General features: G+C 41.6%; 2 protein-coding genes across 6 annotated transcripts in view; one reads left to right on the forward strand and one right to left on the reverse strand.

Annotated features, from left to right (window-relative positions):
* The window catches only part of PRPF40A (pre-mRNA processing factor 40 homolog A), a 44,238-nt gene extending 43,182 nt beyond the window's left edge, over positions 1-1,056 (reverse strand). For both annotated transcript variants that reach the window (XM_070731530.1, XM_070731529.1), the window contains exon 1: positions 253-1,056. In XM_070731530.1, coding sequence (XP_070587631.1) covers positions 253-666 — 414 coding nt within the window. In that variant the 5' untranslated portion in view covers positions 667-1,056. The remainder of the gene's footprint in view (positions 1-252) is intronic.
* Positions 502-16,993, forward strand: ARL6IP6 (ARF like GTPase 6 interacting protein 6). 4 transcript variants are annotated; one of them, XM_070731533.1, is made up of 5 exons: positions 502-576; positions 1,369-1,483; positions 6,358-6,408; positions 8,441-8,573; positions 16,139-16,993. In XM_070731533.1, exons 2-5 carry the CDS (start codon positions 1,432-1,434, stop codon positions 16,230-16,232), a joined length of 330 nt encoding a protein of 109 aa, XP_070587634.1. In that variant the 5' UTR covers positions 502-576; positions 1,369-1,431; the 3' UTR covers positions 16,233-16,993. The 4 variants fall into 4 exon arrangements, with proteins under 4 accessions (XP_070587634.1, XP_070587632.1, XP_070587635.1 ...); XM_070731531.1 differs by lacking the exon at positions 502-576 and adding an exon at positions 787-1,286; XM_070731534.1 differs by lacking the exon at positions 502-576 and adding an exon at positions 895-998.
* The last annotated feature ends 563 nt before the right edge of the window (positions 16,994-17,556 follow it).

Raw genomic sequence — 17,556 nt, forward strand, 5'->3', positions numbered from 1 at the left:
TTGCAGGCAAGGCAGACGCCAGGAGTCTGGAGACTAACTTAAAAGTTATAAGGATAACTTAAGACTTCCTTCCTCACCCTCAAATGAGGCCGAGAGGGGTTTTGATTTTTTTTTTTTTACTTCACGGTTGTGACATTTGGGGCAGGAGCCGAACCCCAAAGTGTAAAACTTCACTTTCACCTCCCATCTCACCCCAACTTTCCCTCATATACCCTCCGCCCCCCAAAAAATAAAAATCGGCCGCCCACCTACCATAACAGCATCTCGGCCCATTCCTCCGCCGCCGCCACCGGTTCCTACCCCGCCGGCGCCCAGCCTCATGGCAGGGTTGAGGAGGTTCCCGCTGACCGCACTGTTACCGCCGCCGCCGCCCCTGCCGAGAAGCCTGCCGCGGAGAGGCTGGCGAGAGGCCGGCCCGAAGGGAAGGAGCGGTTCGGGTTCCCCGCGCGGCGGAAGGAGAGGCGCCAGAAGACTGACGGGTTTCCCGGCAGGCCAGTCCGGCCGGCCACCCATTCGAGCGCTTTTCGGCGACTGTTCCGGCCCGGGAGGTCCCACAGGACGCACGCCTTCGCCGGGGTTGAGTTGCATCAGGGGGGGAGGCTTGGGCAGCGAGAAGGGCAACGGCTGAGGGGAGGCCGCGGCAGCTGCCGAGTCTCCACCTGACATCGCTTTCACCCCCTCCCCCCCGGCGCAGGCCTGGCTCCGCCGAGCCGGCTCTGCTGTACTCCCGCCGGGATCCGACGGGAGACCGTTAGCCAAGATCGGAGCGTCTGTGTGCGGTGGGGGGGGGGGGGGAGAGTGAGGGGGTTCGAGTAGGAGGCGGAATGGAGGCAAGGAGGGAGGGGGAGAGACGCACGCAAGCGCAGGGGACGCTGGGAAAGCAGCTCGCTCCGAGGTTGATGGGCGGAGCTACGGAAGCCAAGATGTACCATTTCTGGGCGTAAACACAAGGCGGGAAAAATACAGTACATATAAAGGAACGTGGCGACGAAGGGAAGGTAGAGCTCGAGCCTACGCGCGCGTACGCTCAGTTTCCCTAAATGGAAGAGTTGCAGTATGGGAGTTCCGGGCTCAGGCGGGGGGCGTGGCTTAGGCGAGAGGCGGCGGTGTTCGGAAAACCAAGTGTGGCTTCATTTCTGCTGCCGCCGCATCAAGTTAGATAGATTTCTTCTTGCTGGATAACTTTTCCCGGGGCTTTTTGGAAGGGCTTTCACCCCCCCCCGCCTTTCTGCCACGTAAAAAGCGAATATCCCACTGCCATGGAGACGCGACGTGCAGTTATTGCGGTTAGTTTAGGGGGCTGGTTGAGGCGTCAGGCGGAGTTGACAGAGGGCTTTGAATTTGAGGTTTGTTTTTTATTCTCGGCAGGGACCCGAAGCCGCAGGGAGTAAGTGGCCGAGCAGGACCTGTTCGGTGGTCTGTTGCCTGGCGATGGTTGCCGCCTTGGCGCTCCTGATAGCCGTCGCTTGCCTGGCGTTGCGAGGTGAGGCAGGGCGGGAAGACGGCGGCTCCCTTTCCCGAAACAACAGGGCAAGGGTAGACCTAACCTTAACCCTAACTCTACATACAATTTCATTGGCCATGGGATTTTCCCATGCATTTCCCTGGTGTCCAAAAAACCATCTTGGAACGAGAAGCTGTCAAAGTTGCTTTTTCTTAGAAAAACCTCTTAAGGATCTATCCCTAGCATTAATTTTTGGGTATGACTCCCAAGAAGATCTAAACCTTTACTTTCAGTTTCTTGGCGACTGAATTTTCCCATGTATTTTAAAGTGCAGAAACAACTCAAAATGCACAGTTGTCAACTTTCATTCTAAAACCACTAGGAATCTGTACCTAGCATTAGCTTTCAACCAGGACTTCAAGTAGTCCTAATCCTAACCTTAACCCTAGCCCTAACCCTACATTCAAAATTTTAATTCAAATGATATTTTCCCATGTATTTTACAAATGACTCCGATTGAAAAGCTGTCAGCTTTACCTCAATGAATCCATCCCAAACATTAATTTTTTGGACATGATATCAGATAGAACTAGCCCTAACCCTAAATTCAAATTTTTAATTCAAATGGTATTTTCCCATGTATTTGACTGTAGTCCACCAATGATTCAGAATAAAAAACTGTTAACTTTACTTTTCTTCAAAAATCAACTGTAAAAAGCACACCCCTAGTACTAGGGGTAGGCAATTAATTTTGCCATGGGGCCGCATGAGAAATTGGGATGGTTTTAGAGGGCCGGACTAATATAATTAACTCAGTTCTACCCAATAATGTAAAGACACAGACACTGGCCTGACCTAAACACCCAGACCCACTCTACAGACCCCTAATTGTTTGCTTTACAGCAACACGGTGCACCACAGTCACTGCCCTGGAGTGTTTGCGTGGTTTCTGTGCTTGACCGCTCAGTAGAAGGTCGGGGTCCACTCTAGTGCAAGGATGAAAGAGCTCACCGCATCTGCCAGGACTCCTCTGGTTCCTGCTTTCCTCATGATTCATCAGGAAAGCAGGAACTGGAGGAGTCCCGGCAGACGCAGTGAGCTCTTTCATCCTTGCACTGGAGCGGACCCCGACCTCCACGGACCGGTCACAGATAGCAGGCGGGCCAGTCAAAGACAGTGGACGGGCTGGATGCAGCCTACGGGCCACCCCTTGCCCAGGTCTGTCCTAGTACTTTTGAAAATTTATCTATGGTCAGAGTTAGGATTTGGTTTACTTAGAACAGTGTTTTTCAACCGGGGTCCGTGGAACCCAAGGGTTCCGCATGGGCCAGCCAGGGGTTCTGCAACTTAATGAGAAGAAAAAAAAACCCTGGCCAGGAGCAGCAGCAGCCCTCGCTGCCCCCTCCGCCTTACTCCACTTTTGTCTCCTCCTCCCAGAATGCTGTTTCTTCCTGCTCGACAGCTGCAACTGGCAACTAAGCTGTCAGGCGGGGAGAAACCCCCGTGGGTCAGAGCGCCATGCTGCCTGGCTGCTCCAGCTCTCTGGACCATGCCACTCCTGCCGTTCCTCCGTTCGCTGTTTCTTTTTGGCGGGGGCGAGAGAGAATGAGAGAGGGAGAAGAGGGAAACAAATACGAGAGAGAAGGGAGAGAGAAAAGGGGAGAGGAAAAGGAAAGAGAGAGAAAAACAAATGAAAGAGAGAAATAAGAGCAAAAAGGGAGGAGAAACGAGAGAGAGAGAGAGGGAAAGAGGGAGAGGTACACAGAAATGAGAGACCTGGAGGGAGAGAATGAGAGAGGGAAAGAGCGAGAGAAGTAGAGAGAAAGAAAGAAAAGGGAAAGAGGGAGGAAAAGAGGAGAGGAATGAAGGAGGAAAGAAGAAAGGAAGGGGAAGTGGAGGGAACAAAGGGGAAGTGGAGGGAACAAGGAAGGAAAGAAGGGAAGAAGGAGGAAGAATGAAATGAATGGAGGGACGGAGGAAGGAAGGACTTTTTTGGGGGGTATTTTTTTTCACTCTCTCAACATACATTCAAACAATACAGTGTACCATCCAATTTTCCATGAATAAAATGCGGTATTTTGTTAGTAACTAATATCAGTCATCAAAAAAGTTGCAAAAGTTTTTTTTTTCTAATTTTGTCATCCAGTTACATACTTTTTTGACTGAATTGTATGACTGAATAATTGCTCATATCTGCTGGAATCCCACATTTCCTCTGCATGTTCTTGATAGCTCAAGGGTTCTGCACACTCCTTAACAGAGCTTACTTCAGGGCCCCCTCAGCCAGGCCATGCATGCCCTGACAATTGCCTCGCAGTGGCAGTACTGGCTCCAGCAGCTATGTCAATTTTGTTAGGCTGTAGACCAGTGAAGGCTAATCTTTTCGGCACTGAGTGCCAAAAAGGGAGTGTGTGTGCGTGCACTTGTCTGGGCTGCAACCTAAAAGAGGAGCTGCCTAGGAGGCATGTGCGTGCAGAAAAAATGATCTTCTGATTTCTGGTGTGCATACTTATGCCAGAAAACAGACGACTAGTTCTTCCAGTTTCCAGCACTACCACCTGCTTGAAGGCCAGCTGAGTGTCACACATACATGCATGCCAGAAACCCGGAAGAGGAACGGCTGCCGTTGTGCATGCCAGGCAACATGCTTCCCCGTGCCACTTCAGGCAGGCAGGCATTGGTTGGCCATCATGGCTGCAAGCTGATTCTACAGTTGTTGGAATTCATGTTTTCCTCATTAATCTACACTTAGTATCCCATAATGATAAAAGTGAAAACAGTATTTTATAAATGTCTGTAAATTTATTAAAAAGAAAAAACTGAAATATTAGTTGGTATAAGTATTCAGTTCGTTTGCAACGACACTTGAAATTTAGTTCTGGTTTCTCCCATTTCTCTTGACCACTGCTGACATGTTTCTGCACTTTTGAGTGGAGTTGACCTGTGGTAAATTTAATTGATTGGATATGAGTGTTCGGAAACTTCAGATCGTGCAGAATGCAGCTGCGAGAGCTATCATGGGCCTTCCTAAATATGCCCATGTCACACCAACACTCCGCAGTCTGCATTGGTTGCTGATCGGTTTCCGGTCACAATTCAAAGTGTTGGTTATGACAGCCCTTCATGGCATCGGACCAGAATACCTCCGGGACCATCTTCTGCCGCACAAATCCCAGCGACCAGTTAGGTCCCACAGAGTTGGCCTTCTCCGGGTCCCGTCAACTAAACAATGCCGTTTGGTGGGACCCAGGGGAAGAGCCTTCTCTGTGGCGGCCCCAACCCTCTGGAACCAACTCCCCCCAGATATCAGAGTTGCCCCCACCCTCCTTGCCTTTCGTAAGCTCCTTAAAACCCACCTCTGTCGTCAGGCATGGGGGAATTGAGATATTCCCTTCCCCCTAGGCTTATAAAATTTATGCAGGGTATGTCTGTATGTATGATTGGTTTCTTAAATTGGGGTTTTTTACATTACTTTTAATATTAGATTTGTTCATATTGTCTTTTTACTGTTGTTAGCTGCCCCGAGTCTACGGAGAGGGGCGGCATACAAATCTAATTAATAAAATAAATGATTTGGAAAAGCACACATCTCTCTAGAGAAGGTCTCACAGCTGACGATACATACTACCGCAGAGCAAAAGCCATGAAGTCAATGGATTCCCTGCAGAGCTCAGAGATAGGATTATTACAAGGCACAGATCTGGGAAAGGTTACAATAAAATTTCTGTTTCACTGACCTCCATAATTCTCAAATGGAAGTACTGTAGTTTTGCACAACCAGGACTCTTCCAAGAACTTGTCACCCAGTCAAACTGAGCAATTGGGAGGAGGACCTTCGTAAGACAGGTGATCAAGAACCCAATGGTCTTTCTGACTGAGCTTCAGAGATCCTATGTGGAGATGGAAAAGAGTTCCAGAAGGACAACCATCACTGCAGCCCTCCACTGACCTGGGGCTTAAGACAGAAGCCTCCTCAGTGCAAAACATATCAAAGCACACTTGAAGTTTGCAAAAAAAAGAAAAAGCCCATTTATAGGACTCTCAGACTTTGAGGAAGAAGATTCTCTAATCTCATGAAACCAAGATTGAACTGTCTGGCTCAATTCTAAATGTTAGAAATCTGCTCATTAGCTGCCCAACATCATTCTAACAGTGAATGAAGCATGGTAGTGGCAGCATCATGCTGCGGGGGTGTTTTTCAGCAAAAGCGACTTTTTATATTTTTTGTGGTTAGTGTTTGTTTCCTAATTGCAATTATAATAATCAAAAAATATTAAAAACATACATTTCATATCCAGTAATATTTTTTCACATTACTGTGATTTACTATGGTGATCATAGTCACAGTGATACACAATAGTAGCAAAAAATATTGTTGTTTTCCGTTGTATACATGATGTATAAAGACAATGAAGGCTTTGAATTTTCAAAATACAGTGGTACCTCTACCTAAGAACGCTTCTACTTACAAACTTTTCTAGATAAGAACTGGGTGTTCAAGATTTTTTTGCCTCTTAAGAACCATTTTCTACTTACAAACCCGAGCCTCTGAAACTGTAACCGGAAAAGGCAGAGAGAAGCTTCCATGGGGCCTCTCTAGGAATCTCCTGGGAGGAAACAGGGCCTCCACCCTCCCTGTGGTTTCCCCAATTGCACACATTATTTGCTTTTACATTGATTCCTATGGGGAAAATTACTTCTTACAAACTTTCCTACTTAAGAACCTGGTCACGGAACGAATTAAGTTTGTAAGTAGAGGTACCACTGTATAACTCAGTGCTTTTCACTAAATATTAAACTGAAAGCTCGTTTAGTAGAACAGTTGTTGTCCCCTTGTCTCCTATTCCATAATAATTTGCTTGATTTTAAAATTACTTTAAACTTCAAAGTAAAAATAAACTTTTTATTTCTAGATCCAGGACATGAAAAAGAGAAAATGGATAGTACTGAAACCAGCATTTTAGGTGAGGTTTATTTTGTAACTTCATTTTGGAATTGTGACAATTTTCTTATATCTGGTAGGTATTCCTTTTGACAGAAATGGAACATTTTGCAATTCATTCATAAATTAATGTATGCTGCTGTATCATTAAAATATCTATAGCTGATCTGCTTTCCTACAAATTTGAATTTTCATAATTATTTTTGTTTTCTAATTGTAATCTTCAATAAGAATTCTTATTAAAAAATAAAGCATATATTACTATTCTATACCTAGTAATATTTTTATGAGAGTGGGATGGATCAGGTTCCTCATACAAAAACATTTAAATTTCAAATTGTATCAAATTGTGTAATATCCACAAAGTATGCTGGTAGTCATAAGAGTTTCAGAAATTTGTATAATCTTTATTCTATGCACTCCATTTATCTATTTAAATTAATGATAACTTTCTACAGATCAATAAGATGAAAAAGTAAAGCGCAGGTACATAATTATGACTGGAATCCTAAAAACAGTTACCGGTAAATAGAGGCAGGTTTAGTATAATTAAAGGACTAACTAAATATATTTTGTGTTGTTTTTTTCCTTGGACATGATGTAAGTCTATTAACTTTTTTGTTTATTCCTGATAGTTGTTAACATTTCTTGGAGGCAGAATTGGGACATTTTTGTTAGGGATACGTACATTTCAAATATATACTAATTGTATCAGAATTGTGTTCAAGGTCAAGATGACCTCTTTTTGAAACTGGAAAGTTGTGTGTTTGGGACACTTCCAGACCTACTTCCAGCTTTTTCTAACTTAAAATGGGGCATTTTGAATTCAGCAATATAATGCTGAAGTTATAATTTTGAGATTTCTTTATTTACATAATTTTAATTTAAAAAAAATAAAAAAGACTTAAAAGCCAACAAGAACTAATATAAAAAAGGAAGAAAAAACAAAGTACAGGTAGTCCTTGAATTATGAATGTAATGGAGCCTCCCATTCCATTAATAACCCAAGAATTAATGGGAGTGAATCTCATACTTTGAACGCTAATCAAATGTGAGGCTCATTAAAATATACAATAGTTATTTCAGGATGGGAAGGCCACATGGAGAAGGCCATCTGCCTAATACCTCATGCTCCCCACAATTGCTCACCACCACCATCCCGCCAATCTGCCGCATCAGGTCACTTTGCACTTATTGTGCAAATATCAAGCAAGCAGTTTCCTCTCTAGCCTCCCCAGCTGTGTGCACTCCTCTGCAGTTTCATTTAGGCCTGTGCAGGCTTCACCTGGCATGTTGCAGACTCCATTTCGGCCTGCAGTGTGTCAGGCAAGGCTTCCAGAAGCCTGAATGGAGCGTCGGAGGGGCGGGACTGCCCCTCTGAACCTCCATTTTGGCGGGCAAAGTACAGGTTGAATGTTGCAGAGTCTCTGCAGTTGTTTGTAAGGGCGAACAACTGCTGTGATGCTACAAGATCTGTAGTTTCGGAACTTGTTTGTGAATGCTACGGAGAGCTTATCCCGTAACTTCAAACGTTTGCTTGTAACCTGGGGATTACCTCTAAAAGCCAAAGAATGAATGGGAAGAATTAGAAGTAGTTTTTTATTTTATTTACAGAAATTATAAATACAAATACAAAGTTACTACCTCTTCTATAATTATCAAAAAAACTATATTTTTTCTGCATTTTTTCATAAACCATCAGTTCATTTTTTTCTGTTTCATGCAAAAACACTATCAGGGGTTTCCATTCAGCAATAAACGTAGGTGTTTTTTCTCTAATCAAGGAAATAAATTTAACTATTTCTGCAGGTTCCATCATCATTATTAAGCATTCTTCCATTCTGAGTGGTGCCAGATCTTTCCTATGGTGCCTATCATAATCCAAGCTTAGTTATCTTGTATAAAAACAAAGATCCTTGACTTTTTTCCATGTATCCCAAGAAAATTGTTGTTTCAATTGCATATTAATCTTTAAAATTTTCTGAATCGGTTTATGTATTTACATCCAAACTTTCTAGCCTTCATTATTTACAGTTCAGTTTTTCTTCCATAAGGATTTTGGAGTCTTCTTGTTCTAGCCATGATGACTGGACTGTCGTGTTGCAGTTTTTCCTGGACAGTTATCTATTTTGACTCATTCGAACCAGGAATGTTTCCTCCTACTCCACTTTCACCTGCACGATTTAAGTGAGTATTAGTTTAGGAGGTATCAAATGTGAACGGATATTAGCCTTAGAAATCTGCCATAAGAAATTGATACAATGTGATTTTCACATGATCTCCTGCAATGCTGAGGAGTTTTCTTGGTTAATTTATACTTTTTATAATTTATGAAAGGACTTTATATAAAAACTTTGATTGGCAAAAGTCATAATGGGCAGTTTGAGAACATTATCTACTGGCTCATCTAGCAATGACTATAAATATGGAAGATTGTGACTCGCACTGTAAGAGGGGGGAAAAGTAATAAGCATGAATTGACAATTGTATGCCGCCCCGAGTCTTTGGAGAGGGGCGGCATACAAATCTATTAAATAATAATAATAATAATAATAATAATTATTATTATTATTATTGAAGGGAAAAAGAAGAAGCATGATTAAATTATTTGATTTCATAAATGGATTGATTAAAATAAGATGAGAGGATATAGAAAGATCATCTGGGCCAAGAATCATGATAGTATGAATGAGAATCGCCAATTTTTTAAAATTATTATTATTTATTAGATTTGTATGCCGCCCCTCTCCGTAGACTCGGGGCGGCTCACAATGTCATGTGGTTTAATAGCAAGTTTATTAATATACACCAAGGATAAAGGAATGACTACAAATATCAGAGCACGATTTGTTTGATTGTTTAAGACAGGGTGTCAAACTCAGTTTCATTGAGGGCCAGATCAACATTATGGTCGTCCTCAAATGGCCAGTGGATGTAGCTTGGTGGTCAAGTGACTGGGTGGGCATGGCCAGCTCGACCTGGCCTGCTCAATGTTGGTCATGTTGAGGGGCACTTGTGATAATGCAGACAGAGCTGGGAGGGTGAGTGCCAAAGCCTGATGTTAGGGTTAGATAGTTGCACGTAACTGGGGAGAGTGCCTGGGGGGGATCTAACGGTTTTTGGATGGGGGGCAGCTGAACTTGCCATTTGGTTTTAGGCAGGAGTCCAGGTGCAGAGGAACCAGCAATGGGGAGAGGTCAAAATGGGAAGCCCCTGCCCACTGCTACCTTGCCATTGCCCACGGAGGCTTCCCATTTCCTCCCCATTGCAGATTGTGCAGTACTGTTTGACACACACACACAGGCACCCTCCTCAGCCACACACAAGCACCAATGCTCTGCAATTCATGCAGTGCTGTAGTGCAAGATCCCACAAGATCAGAAGTGTGAAACCTTGCACTACTGATCTCGCACTACAGAAGTTTAGGTCTCTATTCTCTGAGGCTTGTACCAGATCCGGCTGAAGAGCATTTGCAAGACGACAAGATTTGGGCACAGTGAAATTGCCTTATTTGAAGCCTCCCATCAGCTTGAAAACACCTTTCGCACTGTTCCAACCTTGGCATGAATGACATTTATTTTATTTTTTAAAAATATATATTTATTAAATTTTTCCATTAAAAAAAAACAATACATAATCATATTTACAGATGAATCTACATCATATATACATTCCTATTGACATTGTCTTTTAATTGCTTTTAGAATTCTTAATATTTTATTTCAATGCTTCTTTTAAGTTTCTTTTTTTTGTCCATTGGTACCATTTTGTCCAGGTTTGATAATAGTCCGATTCTTTTCGATTATTAAGCTCCATTGTCAATCTGTCCATCTCTGCACAGTTGTATATTTTCTTGATGATCTCATTGTCTTCAGGTATTTGCGGATTTTTCCAGTTCTGTGCAAATACAATCCCTTCAGCTGTTGTAATATGCAAGCTTAAATATTTTACATTTTTAGAATAGGTACCTCTCATTATACCCAGTAGACAAAACTCTGGTGTATATTCCATTTTTGTATTTGTTATTTGACACAACCAATTATTTATTTATGAATGGCATTTATAAGATGTGGCTTTCTCATGCAGGGATGGTGCGGTCCCATTGAAAGGAGGCTGCAAGGCCAGGCCAATGAGTGAGGCATGGAGGTGCCAGTGTGGGTGTGGCGCTGATCAACAATTTGTGGCAGCCATCTGAGCCTCAATGCGGTCAGTCTTAGATTCGACCCGTGTGGCCGCCCTGGAGCCAGTGAGAGACATTCTGCTGCCCTGTCCCTACCTCCTGAGTGTGCACATGGGAGACAGTGAGTGTGCTCATCTTGGATGAAAGGGGAGTACTCAGAACGCAGTCAGCCTACAGGGCAAGATAGTTCCCAGAGATGCCAGGCCCTGCATGTGCTCGCCTCCTCCTGTGAGCACGCCCAGTGGGAGGTGGGGAGGCCTCCCAAGTCAAATCTAAGGCTCACCATGTTCAAGACCAGATGGCCGCCACTAGGTTGTAGAATAGATCTACACCGTGTACACACCAGACCCTCCATGACTCACTTGTTGGCCTGGTCTCACAGTCTGTGAGGCTTCTCTTTCATTGCGACCACCCCCTGTTGGAAAGCCATGCCCAGCTTCTCAGCTGCAGACCCCGACTCAGGTGAAGCAAGCAAGCACTCAGCATGTGCCCAGAGGTTCCCTCTCCAGACAACCAGGCTTCACTCTCCCTCTGATTTACCCACTCAACTGCTGGCCCAGGGCACAACCCTTCCAGCTTGCCACAAACTCACCTCTGTCCTACGCCAGCTTCCTAATGCAATGGCTCACCACCTTGCCCACGGGTGCTCCTGGCCAGGCCCCATCTCCCAGCACCTCCTTAGAGCATGGGGCATGGATCTGACAGCCTTTCCTCTGCCCACAGATTGGGAAACCCAGACCAGCTTTGCTGCTGGAACTCCTGCCTCAGCCTAGTCCCCTAGACATGTGCTGGCGTCCTGGGTCATATGGGAGCACTCAGAACAAAGTCAAGTGTGGGGCAAGATGGTCCCCAAGAACACCAGACCTTGTGAGCTCACCACTTCCTGTGTGCGTGCCTAGGAGGGAGGGGGTGGGCCCCCACTGGCTTCAGGGTGGCCTCGTGGATCTAAGGCTGACCACATTCTGGCCCGTGATGGGTTGCATATGTGCATGACAGAGGTTTAAGGGTATTTGAAAAGCTACTTAGCATAAATCTAATTGAGACTATGATAGCTTACTATGAGCAAAATTTAATGAATGAAATACAGTTTTATGGTAGAAATGGGGTGTAGGCAGACTATTCTACACAGCAGTCTTTTTTATTGTTTTATTTTTTCACACTTTTAGATGTCTTATCTTTTGGGTACTTTTCCCCCCTAATTTTTATTACATATTTTATTTTTCCTTTTAAATTTGAGTATTTAAAAACAATAAATATGAATCTAAAATGAATTTATTGAAGGCTGCACAATTCTGTTTGATAAAAAAATGGCTGTAATATAAACAATGTACTGTAATTTATAGTTTTGTTGTTGCAAAAAACAAAAACAATAAGCTGATTAATTTGTGTGCGTTAAAGAAAGGAAACTGGATGGAAAACAAATTAAGTGGAAATGATGGTAGAAAAATGTAGAAAAATGTAGTATGGTGAATTGTGAGGAATTGTATTTGTCAAAAGAAATGAATATAACTATTATGGGTAAATCACAAAGTACTTAAGGGTGTTGTAAAGCAAGAAAATAAGGATCAAGAATGAATGGACCACAAATTTATTTTTGAAATTGCCTTTTGTTGGCTTTTGTATCAGGGACTATTTTCACATTCGTATACTAAGGCAACAAATTTTAAGCAGTTACAGGAGATGGCCAGCAGAGTGTATTGTAGCATAATTTTTTACAACCCAAAGTATAAAATTATTTTCTTTTCTTGAGAATTCCAGAAAATGTAAACATATTGTAAAAAAGATGTACAGTCCATATATAATAGACCTTGATAGGCCGATCAGAATTCAATCAGTTGAGTTTGAACTCATTGTTATTCTTACTATCAAAATATAATACATATTTTACAGCTAGAGACTTTGTTGATTTTGAATGTGAAACAGTCAGGCTGGATTAAAAATTGAAATGGGAGGCCACTATGGAGTGTCAGGTTGTAGGCTATACTTAAGAATGAAAAAAATATATACAGTGCATTCAGAAAATATCCAGACCTCCTTCACTTGTGTCGATTTTGTTATGCTACAGTTGATGAAATTCATTTTTTTCTCATTAATCTATTCTTAGTGCCCCATAACAACGAAAAAGGGATAATTAGATTTTTAGAAATGCCTGTAAATTTATTAAAAAGAAAAAAACCCTGAAATCTCATATCGGCATAAGTATTCAGACCTTTCATTCAATACTTCGTTGAAACACCTTTGGCAGCAATTACAGCCTTGAATCTTTTGGGATATGTCGCGACAAGCTTTGCACATCTGGATTAGGGGATTTTCTGCCATTCTTCCTTGCAAATCTTCACCCGCTCAGTCAGGTTGGATGGCAACCATCAGTGGACAGCCATTTTCACTCCCTAGAGGGATGCTCAATAGTGTTCAAGTCTGGGCTCCTCTGGCTGGGCCACTCTAGGACATTCACAGAGTTGTCCCTAAACCACTCCTATGCTGTCTTAGATTAGATTAGATTAGATTTATTGGATTTATATGCCGCCCCTCTCCGCAGACTCGGGGCGGCTCATAACAATGGCAAAAACAGTACATAGTGACAAATCTAATATTTACCAATCTAATTACAGTTTTAGGTTAAAAAATTCATAAAAGCAACCCCAATATATATAAAAAACAAGCACACAATCAATCATATACTAAAACAACATGGGCAAGGGGGAGATGTTTCAATTCCCCCATGCCTGACAGCAGAGGTGGTTTTTAAGGAGTTTACGAAAGGCAAGGAGGGTGGTGGCAATCCTAATCTCTGGGGGGAGCTGGTTCCAGAGGGTCGGAGCCACCACAGAGAAGGCTCTTCCCCTGGGTCCCACCAGACGACATTGTTCAGTCAACGGGACCTGGAGAAGGCCAACTCTGTGGGACTTAGTATCGTTGTCATGTTGGAAAGTGAACCTTCGGTCCAGCCAGAGGTCCTGATGCTGCCATTGCCATGCTTCACTAATGAGATGATATTGGGAGGTGATAAGCGGTGCCTGGTTTCATCCAGACTTAACGTTTAAAATTGAGGCCAAACGATTCGATCTTGGGTTCATCAGACCAGAGACTCTTGCTCCTCACAGTCTGAGAGCCCTTCGGGTGCTTTTTTGCAAACTTCAAGCTTTCATGTTATTTTGCATATTCCAAAAGAAGGCAGGGGCAAACAGTGTCTGTACGTCTGCCAAGAATAGCATTTTTTAATGTGTATTTTTCATTGTATGTGTTGGTACATACAAATAGACAAATATATACAGTAGGTCTAAACGTGTCAGCATAAGTAATATTTATTGGTGTTTCCATACACTCACTCTATTGTGTAGTGATCATTTAAAATAATGAAGAAAGAACTTTTAGGCTAGTTGCCAGACTATGCTGATACAAACGTATGCCTAAAAAAATTAGTTGTATTATTTGGGTGGTCTTAAAACGTATTGTGAGTTTATTCCTCCACAATTCCTTATTATCCAAATCCTGTTCTATTGGGATATGGTAGCATGTTTCACCCAAAAACTTTCACACAAACATTTTTAAGACTACATAACAAAATTATTTGGAAACATGGGAAAAGGTATGGGTATGTAATTGGAAAATAACAAAATCAATTTCTTTTAAAGAAAATCAAATTAAGATGTTTTATAGATGGCATCTCCCACCGCATAGATTTCTAAAATGTTTCCAAATGTTTCTCCCACCTGCTGGAAATGCAAGAAAGAAATTGGTACATATTTTCTTGCATGGTGGACATGCCCTAAAGCCAAGAAATATTGGAATAAAGTAGAGAAATGGTTAAAAGAAATAACGAATGAGAAGATTAGAAAAACTCCTGAATTCTTCCTACTGGGTATCTCAGATACGAAATACAAAAAAGAAATTTACTACCTAACAATACATATTCTAGTTGCGGCAAGAATTATATTTACGCAGAAATGGAAAGAAAAGGAAATACCAAAAGATGAAGTATTTTAAAAAATCATGGAATGTGCAGAATTAGACATGATGACAAAACGTTTGAACAATCAAGCTGAAACAGAATTTTATAAAATATGGGACAAAGTATATGAATGGTGGAATTTTAAAAATAGTTTTAAAATTATATAAGTATGAATTTACAACCATTTGATTTTATTAAACTGAATATACATATGAAAGAATATTTAGAAATTAAAATGATAATGTTTTTTTATTATTATATTGAATAAGCGAATTTTAATTATTTTATTTTTTATATTTTATTACTTGTTTAAGTAACTAATCGACATCAACAATTTTAATTATATTATTATATTGATATTTTATAGATAAGATAATTTATTTGAGCTATAAGAACTATAACATAAAGATAGTAGAGTTAAATTTAATAAGAATACAGAATGTATGTGTTATATTTCTGTATTGATCTGATTATAGTTAGACTTTTTTTTTGTACTAGTTAGACTTCTATGACAAATGGAGCAATGGTAGCTCCCTTAAATGTTGAATGTTGGTTGTCTTGTTTGTCTTATGAAAAACAATAAAAACATATTAAAAAAAAGAAAAAAAAAGAAAATTATCTGCAATATTTGCCATAATGGTTTATAAAGCTAGGTAGTGGGGTATGCATGAGATAGCCATGTAGGATATTGGTGCAACTCTTAGGCGGTGACTAAATGCAAAAGTTTGTATACAAGTTTAAAATATTGAGAAGGACTTAAAGTTTATGAAAAGAGTAGCTCACTAAGTAGTATTAGTGAGGCAGATACATACCGTGTTTCCCCGAAAGTAAGACAGTATCTTATTTTCTTTTTACCCCCAAAAGCCCCACTACGTCTTACTTTCGGGGTATGCCTTACATTGGAAAAAAATTGAAAGGGTCGCGTTCCCGAAGGCATCTCCCCAGAGTCCAGAAGGGCAGCCGTGGGACAGGAGCCTCATGAGCCCTTTTCCAAGTTCAACCTCAGGGCTCCAAGCGGCGTGCACGCGTGGAGCCACAGACGCGTGTCGGGGAAGCGTGTGTCTGGAGGGGAGGAGCTGCTCTGCGCAGTTGGGCAGCCCCACCTGCCTGCCGGAAAGGAGGCGGGCGAAGGAGGGCGCAGCTCCGGCCGCTCACCTCGGAGCTGGTCGGCCTCACTGGCCGCTTGCAGCCGAGCCTCGGCAGGACTCGGTTGCTGGGACGAGCGCCTTCGCTGCAAGCCGCCGCCCGCTCGGCTCGCTTCGGACCAGCGCCGTCCTTCGCTTTGCCAAGCCGGGGAAGAGGCGGTGGCACCGCGGCAAGGCAAAGGCGAGGGGCGCGCGGGGAGCTTGGAAGCGACGTCATCGGGCTCCCCCCCCTGGCAATACCCCCGTGTTTCCCCGAAAGTAAGACATATGTCTTACTTTCGGGGTACGGCTTATATTAGCCGACCCCCCTGAAACCCCCGATACGTCTTACAATCGGGGGTGTCTTACTATCGGGGAAACAGGGTATTAGCAGCTAGTAAGCATTGAAATGAAGCCAGTTTACTTATGTAAAATGTTTCATGTCTTGAAATATCTCTCTAATCTATTAATCAATTTATTGATCTTTTTGTTTCAGGAGATTGACCGGACACTCTTTTCACATGGGTTATAGTATGGCTATATTGAATGGAATCGTGGCAGCTTTCACTATAGCTTGGTATCTTTTATAATCTGCTTTTAAATCTGTATTTCAGAATATAGCCCTTGAAACCAACCAGGCAGCTATTTGTACGCACTATGATATTTGCCACACTTCCCTTATTTGTTTTGTTTAATACGGGGGAGAATATTAAAACACATGAACTGCTGGAATTTGACAAGCAAAGTCAACCATTTTCGGATTTCACTTGACAGCCTCGAATAAGAATGAGTAGTGATGTTTAATCTTGAAGACCTTCCCACAATATTTTAAAATAAATTTAAAATAAGTTCTTATCTTGATATGCCTCCTATATAGCAACAATTTATTGGATTAGTTCTTTATACTAAGTAATTCAAAGTATTTTATTTACTGGAATTACTGTAGATATTTTTAATATATTATTGATTAACAGGAATCATGTATCGAGTTTAAATTTCTTTGAAAGGTATTTTTTTTCATTGATACAATGATTTAAAGTGGTATTATCCCATTATGTATATTCAATATGCAGTATTAACCTTTCTGCCTTCCCAGCCTTTAGGCCTCAAATACTTTGTATTGGAGAAGCCTCATTTCTAGACTTCCATGGACTAGAAATTATGGGAAACAATGAAAACTATTGTCTAAATAACTTGGCATTCTTGGATGCTAAATTGGTATTTTGCAGTATTTGCAAATAATTAAAAATTAAGGTACTTATAGTTGCAAAGTGAAAAAATGAAGTCCACATTATTTGTAATAATTAAAGATGTACATGTTCTTATTAAAATGTGTTGACACAGAAAAAAACCATGTATTTGTTGGATTATGATTCTATATTTCTAAAATACTATGGCAAAGTCCCTATTGCACATTAGAACAACAAAACATTAATGAGTGATCAAGGGTTTTGTAGTGAAATTAATTCAGTAAAAGTCTGTTTATTCTCTTTCAACACAAGAAGGGTTGAAAACATATTAGGTTGAAACCAGTTTACATTTGATGGATGTAAGATCTTTTCCCCTTATACCTTGAACTCACCAAAAGTCTGTGCTACAGATTCATCACTATCAGGAACAAAATTTCAGCGGCTACAGGAACATATCAGTATCTGCAGGAACTAAAAGGCTCATCCTTATTCTCCCATCCATGTGCTTGGATCTAAAAGGACAAGTACAAAAAAATGAAAGGAGGGACACAAAACTAAGGCAGAATATCAGCAGATAGCCAGAATCTGTAAAGACAAAGTAAGGAAAGTAAAGGCGCAGAATGAACAAAGACTTGCAACAAAACTCAAAGATAATAAGAAAAGTTTCTTCCAACATATAAGTAACAAGAAAATAATCAAAGAAACAGTTGGTTCACTAAAAAGA

Source organism: Erythrolamprus reginae, chromosome 1 (assembly GCF_031021105.1).
Source record: "Erythrolamprus reginae isolate rEryReg1 chromosome 1, rEryReg1.hap1, whole genome shotgun sequence".
In the NCBI taxonomy this organism is placed as follows: domain Eukaryota; kingdom Metazoa; phylum Chordata; class Lepidosauria; order Squamata; family Dipsadidae; genus Erythrolamprus; species Erythrolamprus reginae.

Bases quoted from the DNA above. Each gene is read 5' to 3' on its own strand.
- ARL6IP6 (XM_070731531.1), top strand. From the start codon at position 1,260: ATGGAGACGCGACGTGCAGTTATTGCG. The intron at 1,484-6,357 runs GTGAGGCAGGGC...TTTTATTTCTAG, and splicing joins CGCTTGCCTGGCGTTGCGAG to ATCCAGGACATGAAAAAGAG. The intron at 8,574-16,138 runs GTGAGTATTAGT...TTTTTGTTTCAG, and splicing joins CTTTCACCTGCACGATTTAA to GAGATTGACCGGACACTCTT.